The sequence below is a fragment of the Hippocampus comes genome, unplaced genomic scaffold (assembly GCF_001891065.2).
Source record: "Hippocampus comes isolate QL1 unplaced genomic scaffold, H_comes_QL1_v1.1 scaffold378, whole genome shotgun sequence".
In the NCBI taxonomy this organism is placed as follows: Eukaryota; Metazoa; Chordata; class Actinopteri; order Syngnathiformes; family Syngnathidae; genus Hippocampus; species Hippocampus comes.
The window spans coordinates 332,557-341,211 of NW_017806061.1; the positions used below are offsets into that span (position 1 = coordinate 332,557).

General features: G+C 59.1%; 1 protein-coding gene across 1 annotated transcript in view; it reads right to left on the reverse strand.

Moving 5' to 3' along the window:
• Positions 1 to 1,673, reverse strand: part of zdhhc1 (zDHHC palmitoyltransferase 1) — a gene marked incomplete at its 3' end in the record, with an annotated part of 3,499 nt that extends 1,826 nt beyond the window's left edge. The window contains exons 1-4 of the mRNA XM_019893193.1: positions 1,243 to 1,673; positions 925 to 1,150; positions 672 to 847; positions 159 to 260 (exon numbers count right to left, since the gene is read on the reverse strand). Coding sequence (XP_019748752.1) covers positions 159 to 260; positions 672 to 847; positions 925 to 1,149 — 503 coding nt within the window. The remainder of the gene's footprint in view (positions 1 to 158; positions 261 to 671; positions 848 to 924; positions 1,151 to 1,242) is intronic.
• Positions 1,674 to 8,655: the final 6,982 nt, after the last annotated feature.

An 8,655-nucleotide genomic window follows, 5' to 3' on the forward strand; every position in this document is an offset into this window, starting at 1 on the left:
GGGGGGGTTCTTCGGTTATTTTGTCAGAACAATTCAAGGAGCCGGAAAATGCATTTTCCATTTGCAAAGCTTTTCCAGGTTTTCGGTGACTGGACGAACACTGCAAACTCTCTCGCGCTCACACACGACGACAGAGGAGGTGGAAGACGTCGACTGACTTGTAGTTTCTGCTTCCAACGCAGTTGTTGAGCCATCGACAGTGATGATCAAAGTTGGCCACGCATTTGTTACACGCGCTGCAGTGCTTGGACTTGGGCCCTCTGAAACACACACACACACACACACACACCACTAGCGCATGGGTATGGCTGACAAGTGCTGGAGGGCGAGGGGGGCAAGGAGTTGAAACAAGACACAAGTTCCGAATTGAATGGCAAGTAAATCTGCAGCGAAGCATTTGAATTGGAATTAAAATGGCAAGCTGGCAAATCAAAAGCGAATCGAATCTCCGCCCAGAGATCCAAACCGGTTGGAGTTGAAACAAGCTCATCCGAACAGAATCGAGGGAGAAGACCCAAGCCAAGTTTGAATCTCAACCTCAGCACGTGAACGGCTTGAGCTGAATTCAGATCCGGCAAAATCACCAGCCAAAGAATCAGAGCGGAAGCGAGTCGCAGCCCGATGGAAGCGGCTCTCAATCTTCGGAAACGACGCACGGCGGCGCGACTCACACGTCCACCTGGCAGAGGTAGCAGTGGCAGTTCTCGATGACGTGGGCGTGCTTGGAGCGGTCGAAGACGGGAAGCGGCCCTTCCAGGCTCTTGGCTCGCACGTTGCGGTCGGCCGGGTCCACGCTCACCGCCATGACGTGAGTGCACAGGTGGCACGCAAACATCACGCCCGTGCACTGAGCGGCCCATCGGAAGCTTCTTCGCGCAACGTTGGGCGGGGAGGAGGGGGGCGCGCGCACCGGGTCAAGGATACGATATAGCCGGCGGGCGTCCAGTGGCCGGGCAGCAGCGGCACAAGGACGCCCAGGCCCACCGCGGCGAAGTAGGCGTAGAGGAGCCAGGCCAGCATCTGGAAGGGATGAGGAGGCCAGCTCCAGCCGTTGGTCCGCGAGCACGCCGGCGAGCCGCCGGCTCGACGCCCATTGTCCTCGCCGCCCGTCGGCGCCGTGCGGTTTCGGGTCTTCACGCAGGAGTCCATCCTGCACCGTATAGTATCAGCTCATCGTTACACACACACACACACACACACACACACACACACACACACAAAAGAGAACCGGAAGTCTGGCACCCGAGCGGCTTGGTTCATTCCTCAATGCGACGAAGTGCGGACGAGTAGCTCCGAAAGCGTCCATCAATCGGGAAGATGAGCAGCACTCATCCGGCGGATGGCGCCGCCGCGCCACAACATCCGAGCCCGAGCTCGTCCGCCGGCCGTTGGAATCTCACGGTCCGGTCCGATCCCGTCCAGACGTTACAGGGAGTCTCAAGGCTCCCGGGCGGCGAAAACGTTAGCTCACGTCCGTGCAGGCATGCAGGCGGCGACGACGAGCGGCGTGCGAGCCCGCGGGTGTTCCGTTCCGAGGACGGGACCGAGTGTCAGCCGACGAGCCAGCGAGACGAAGCCCGACTCAAGAAGGCGAGCTGAGCCGAGAGGGATGATCCTCGGGTGGCTGCCATCTTGAATCGGCGCTCCCGCCGCGGCCCCGCCCACAGGCCCGCCGCCGCCCCGCTGACGTGAATGCCATTGGAGCTACGGGCTCGACCCGCCCCCCGGGCCTGACCCGGCCCCCGCCCTCTTTGCGATATGATTGGCTCCGATGATCGCGCTGCGCCAATCGTATAGGCTGCTGCAGCCCGGGAGCCCGCGGCCTACCACGGCTTTCTCGTCGTTTTCCAGGCGCTCCCGATTGGCCACTTTCGATCTTGTCCCGCCCACAAGCCGGGCCAAGCGACGTCGACGGGTGATAGGCCATTGCGACCAGCAGGGGGAGCCCGCGGCCGCCACACTGTCACGATCGGCCCAGACGACTATGTCGGAAATAAACAACGAAAATCATTCAATTGAATCCTCGGCAAATAGACGAGACCGCCATTAATTAGTTGCCTTGTTCAAGAAATATGGCCGTGAAAGAAGAACATGCATGACATAAAACCTAGCATAAAAGTTGTTCAATGTATAATGCCAATAAATATGCACTCAACAATCCTGCAATTAAATAAGTCATTTCATGAAGAATAATATCATGAAATGAATGTAAAATAATAGAAACCGTGGAAAAAGTAAGTCACCAAACAAATATTGTTTCAATTCAATGCAACACAATGCAAAGTACAATAACAGCAAAGATCTTTGTTTTTGTTTTGTTTTTCTCATGCAGCATTTTTTAAATGTTTTATTTTAGTTTTCCACGTGTAATGGTCGCTCAAACCCAGCGACTCACACTCCCAGTTCCATTTTCAAAAACGGTCCCCCTAAACGGGAAAGACAATCAAGACGTCACCTGACCACTTGAATTTTGGGACTCGCGCTCAAGACACGGAAAGCTTGAGAGAAACCGTTTCCACGCGGCGTTGCCCTTCATACTGGGTGGGCAGGGGGGGGGGGTTCCCAAGTGCACGCAGGGGATGCCGACTGCTTCGACATCTTCGTACGTGGCTCAGAAATGACCTCGGTTTTGCCGTCCGCTATTGCGCAAATGCAAAAGGGCGCCCCAGCCCACGGGTGCCTCCGGTGCACTGCGACGACCTCGGGAGGCTTCACGCGAAACACGCCTCGACTGACGAGGGCGGACCGACAAGGACCTCGCTTGCGTTTGTTTCTGATTGATCCCAAAGTGGAATTTGCGCAGTTGGGACACCCGACGCCGAAGACGTTTGGGCCTTGAAATGAGGAATGAACGGTCGTCAAAATATCGGGGTGGGGGTGACCATTTGTTTGCTCGTTGCTTTTCCAAGATCCGCAGCGGCAAGAACGGACAAGTCGTCTTGTGCAGGCTGAGGGCGAAGAGCCGAGCGTTCCTGCGCCTTCGAGAGGAAACCGGAGCCGCTGGGGGGTGAAAGAGGGGGCTGGCTGTACTGCTTTTGCGGGGGCGGGGGCGGGCGGTAAATTAAAGCGACGTTTGCAGCGGAAGCCGCCCATCCATCCGACGAGCCAGCCGGCATCCCGCAGAGCTTTGAAATATGTGCGCTTCTTTCGTCTGGGGGGGGTCGGCCCCAGTACTCTCGGATCCGAGCGGACGCGCGGACACCCCCCTGACTCCGCTCGCGCCTCCCTCTTCGCACCCCCCTTCCCATGTTCTAATAGAAACAAGCTGCAAAGCGGCTCCCCCCCCACGCCCGCCCCCGCCCCCGCCCCCGCGGCTCCTATCAGGCCACACCAGGGACTTGACGGCAAAAGGACTCGAGTACTCGGGACGGGCCGCACTCAAGTTCCAAAAATCTCAAGTTTTTTTGGACGAGCCCAAGTCCTTGTGCAAGACCCAGACGCAGGTGCGGGTGAACATTTTTCCGCGGCAGGATGTGACCTTTGACCTCCGCGCATGAGTACTTCCCGGGAGCCCCCCGTGCTCCGCCCCTCCCCCCCCCCCCCACACACACACACAACGGCGGTGTTCGTTGGCGGCGGATGCGATTGTCGGTGCGCGTGTGTTTGCGAGCACATAACGTGCCTCCACTGGTGTGGTATTCTGCTCTCACGCTCTCATCCTCTCAGCTGCACATTCTTCTGTCGTCACCATGGAGCGCTCACGCCTTCACCCTCTCACGCGCTCACATTGTCACGCTGTCATCCTCCGATGCGCGTTGGTACTCCGGCCTATTTGAGCACAAAGAGGGACGTGCGCTCTCAAGAGGGACATGCGTGCACATCAACACAATTCCTGTGAAAACATTCTCGAGAGGAACACACACACACACACACACACACACACGGTGCTGTGCTGTCTCCAACAACCTGTGAGGAAATGTCAGAGCAGCCAGAGGACGCACATCTGTAGACACTTAATGCTGCGTGCGTGTGCGCGCGCGCATGTGTGTGTGTGTGTGCGCGCGTGTGTGTGCGTGCAGGGGCACCACTGGGGGGGAAAACGAGCAATGAGGATCGCGAGGCTCCGAGAAAGTTGTGAAACAATACTGCGGCCTTTTCAAGGCGCAAGATTGAGGTGGCAGAGCCCCCCCCCCCAGAACCGAGCCGGTGTGCGCTCGTGCGTGGGCATGTTGATGCAGGTGTCGAGTCGAGGCGAAGCTCTCGCTATCGCCCTTCATCGCCTCCAAGGGCTTCGGATGGCCACGGTGGACAAATGTGAAGCAACCCTGAGAAGGGGCCGCAGTCGGGGCATCCCCACTTCCGGGTTGAGCGACTGTTAGCCCGGTGCTTCTTAACCTTGTTCCAGGTCATGAACCTAACGACCTGTAGTTCATATGCACATTCATCCAACCCTTCTTTCATCCCAAATAAAAAATGTGCTTTTTTTTTTTTTGGATAAATTCAACACATAAAAACACATTTATTGAAAACTGAAAAACAGTTCCTAACATTTCAAGACATAAGTACTTTGTCCGTTTTTTGAAGTGTACGACGTACGATCGCGACAGCGGCACGGCGACGACCGAGCGGGCGTGCGGTCACCCGTTGACACGTTGAGTCGCGTGCGTCTCGCCCTCCGAGGCAGAGGCTCCGCCCAACCCCTTCGACCGATTCGCAGAACCCCCGGGGTTCCATCCAACCCAAGTTAGGAAGCGCCGCGCTGGACAATAATCGGCACGTAAGAGTCTGAACAACAGGGAAAAAAAAGCCGCTCACCCCCTCGGCCCCCCTGCCCTCTCCCCGACATGCTTTTGCCTCACGGTCACCTCGAGCCACCCCGCTCCCCCCCCCCGCCCGGCAGGCCGGGGAGGAGCGGCCAGGACAAACGGAGGAAGCGGCGGTGAAACGGGCCGACGTGCGCTTGGACTCACGGCAAGAGAAATTCCCAAAAGTCTCGAGCGGAGTTTCAACCGCAAGGACCGACGATCGCGGCTTTCCGGAGCGGAACCGCCGGACTTCTTTTGGGAAGCTCCTGGGATCACTCAAAGACCGGCGTGTTGTGAACAAAGCGTACGGGACGGAACATGCGGTACCGCGTGTGTGTGCGCGCCTGCGCCGGCGCGCATGTTTGTATTAGGGTCAGTCGGCGGGGGGGGCGCTGAGGTTCAACAGGAAAGCGGCTCAGATTGCTTTCGATGTCTGGATTGCAGCCACGCAGTCAAGGTGCCATTGTATTCCCTTCGTATTTCAAGGTTTCCACTTTGTTTCCATTCCCACCCCCAAAGCGCAAGCACGCACACACGCACCCGCTCACTTACTGCCAGGAAAGACCACACACACACACACACACACACACACACACACACACACACACACACACACACACACGCAAAATTGGGTTGTCACTTCAATGTTGTCTCATCCATTGTTTCACATGCGCACCACTCATGACATGTTTATGCTGGGCTTTTCAGGGGTGGGGGAGGGCTGTGTGTGTGTGTGTGTGTGTGTATATAATTTTTTTTTTCAGGACTGCAGACCACCACAGTGGCCACTAACCTGAAATGTTTGGGGTCCAAATAGAAAATGGTTGACTTGCAAAGTGACTCGTCACATTTGCGTTGCAGAGAAATGGGTGGAGAAGAAGTCGTTGGTCAGCAACCCAAACGGCTCTTTGAGAATTCAGAAAGAAAAATCACATCGATTGGTCGGGTTGAGGAAAAACCGAGTCTCCGCCGCCTCCCGACCGTTTGGCTCCAGAGCACCCGTCGAAAAGCGTCGATAGCAAATGAGTCGCTTCAGGACGCGTCAACGCAGACCGCGCTTGTCACTCAACGGATAAACAATGCCGGCGTCGACGCAGATCCACCTGCCGGTTGGGCGACGTTCCGACGTGGAGGAACGTGTTCCAAACGTATACGCTTCCGAAATGCGCGGCCGCCGGGTTCCATCGCTTCCGTGTGCGCTTTGCAGGCTCTTCTCCGCTTTGCCCCCACTTCAGCAGCGCGTTCTGCAACCAGCGCGGACGAAGGCGGAAGAGCGGCCGCCGCCGCGGCCCGACAAAGGCCAAGGAACGCGGCGTCCCCGATTCGGCCCCTCCGGGAGCCGCGCGGTCCGACCCGCAGCGCGCGCGTCGCCGTTAGCCGGCATCGGCGCCGGCCCGCTCGAGTGCCGTTGATGGTGGGCGGGTGCCGCCAAGGGGCCAAAGATCGGCGAACGCCGACATCGAAACGGCATTCGTGACTTTGGCTCCATCGGGGACATTTTTGGGGCTCCGTGGCCCAAGGTTGCACTTTGCCAGCAGAGCGAGTCGGGCGAAAAGGAGAGCGGACTTGAGAGCGGCTGGAAAGCGGGCCGGATTGTGCGCGCCGCCGATATGTGGCCGGTGGACGGCAGCAGCTTCGATGTCTTGATTTGGCAGCACGTCGAAGAGGAATCCATTCACTGAATGCAAAATGATCAGCCTTCATATCGTTTTACAAGCCCCCCGCCCCCCCACTCCAACCCCCCCGAGCATGGCACAACTGTGTGTGTCTGTGTGTGAGAGAGAGAGAGTGCGGGCAAGGCTTTGCAGCGGCCAAATAGACGGTGCGCAGTCGGTTTTGCTTGCGCGAGGCGAAGCGCCCGCCTCACCTGCGCTCAAACTGAAGGGAGTCAAGTTGACAGCACGACCTCCAGCCACGGCGCAGACGCCCACTTTGCAGCGCCGCCCGTGGACGAAAACGGCCAAAGGAAAAACAAGTCGTCTCACCGCTTTGCCGCACCGACGGCGACGCGAAGCCAAATCAAACAAACACCGAGGTCGCCGTTCGTCTCGGCGGGGTGGTTTGCTCACTCCTTCGTCTTCGCCGCCGCCACTTTCGGACCCGAGCGAGCGGACGTTTGCGACGGGTGTCGCCGCGGTCCTCTGTGCGCGCGCGTGCGTTCCCGGTCATCCCGGCCCAGCCCGCAGACAAAAGATGGGCTTGTTTTGGGGCGGCGCACCGACCGCCCACGCGGACGGGGCGGACGTGTGCGCGCGGGCGGCCTGGAATTTCCGAGAACGGCGTGTTCCGAAAATGCGCGGCGGAATTTCTGCTCGAGTGTAAACGGCGGGACAAAGCCGAGCGGGCGGCCCCGTGACCTTCGGCGCAAGTGAGCGACGCGACGCGGCGCGCGGCGCGTCCTCCTCCCGCCCCGTTCGTGACTCGCGCATTCACATGCGCGTGACGCAGACGCCGGCACGCCCACAAAGACTGAAACGCAGCAAGCGCGGCCAAGAAAACCAGCGCTCGCTTTGAAAGCGGCTCAAGAGCGACGCGCTCCGACGTGGCTCGGGCAAACCGACGAAGGCGAGCGCTGCCGTGGATGCCAAAAGTCCCGAGGCGGCGGGCAGGCCACCGCCGCCTCCCTGGTGAAAAGACGGGAGGTGGTGGCCCAAAACTCACCGAGTACAGTTTTGGTTTTTGGGTGATTTTTATGCGTGCTGTCGCAGGCGGCCACAGGTGGACCGCAAAGCGCCCGAAGGCTGCTTCCAAATCGTCGATGAGTGAGCCGCCACGCGAGCCGCTTGGAACAAAAGAATGATCATCGTCAGGAAACCTGAACTTCAAGTGCGTCTCCTGCAAAAGTCAAAGCGAGTCTCGGTTGAACTGACAGAATCCACGCGCGTCCGTCATGTTCTGTTTGTGACCACCGGGCGGCACCATAGGGGCCCTCCCTGCAGCTGCGCGCCCGTTGCTCGTCGTGCAATTGTTGCTTTCAAAGGCCTCCCGCGGGGCGCCACCGCTGCCGGGTCGCGCTTGGCTTCTGGCGGGTTTGTTTCAGTCACGTTTCGCTCACTGTTGGCTTTTCGCCTCAGGCGTGATTTTTGTTTGAGACTTTGGATTTGTTTTGTTGATCGCACTTTTTTTGTTTTGGATTGACTTTTCCGTGTTTCGTCAATACGCTTCTTCAAGTCCACCCCGCTCCTCCCTCCCGCCTGCTTTTTGGGGTCCGCCAGCACCTCGCAACGTGACAGCGTCGCGGCGTACGCTCGCGCCTCTGCCGCAATTTGGGCCGGGAAAAACTCGGATGCGGGACGGCCCGGCGGGCGCGCGCGCTCGTCCTCGGGGTCACGGGGTCATGTTGCTTTTCGGCCGAGGAGCGTTCGATCCCTCTCAAGCTGTCGCTCAGCTCAAGCGGAACCGTCGGCAACGATCCGATCCCTCCGGTGGAAATCTGCTTAGCGGCTTCGCTCGACGCCCGCAACAAACATCGGATGGCTGCGAGTCAACAGGCGGCAAAAAGTCACACCTCAACTACCGCACCGCCGCAAACGCAGACTCACGTTTGACACGCGCGCGCGCACACAAGGGAGTCTCCACACACGTTGGATTGGAGTGGGCGAGCGGCCGGACCCCCCCGCGCCGTCCCCCGGAACGTCGGCGCGCCCTTGCCGTCGCGCAGCAAGAGCGTCTCACAGCTCGCCGCGAGCACCCCCGACATTGACGGCCGAAAGCGTCCCGGGTTGACCGACGGCCAAACAGGCGCCGCCCTCTTAACGCTCGCCGCTTTCCACCCAGGAAATCCCCGGCCCGGTGACCTCAATCGGCCGCTAAGTGGACCGGCAGAAGCTTGCGTGCGGATGCCTCGGGGACGCTTTGTCCTCGCGCCGCCGCATCACATGACCGCGGCGGCGCGAGGACAAAGCGTCCC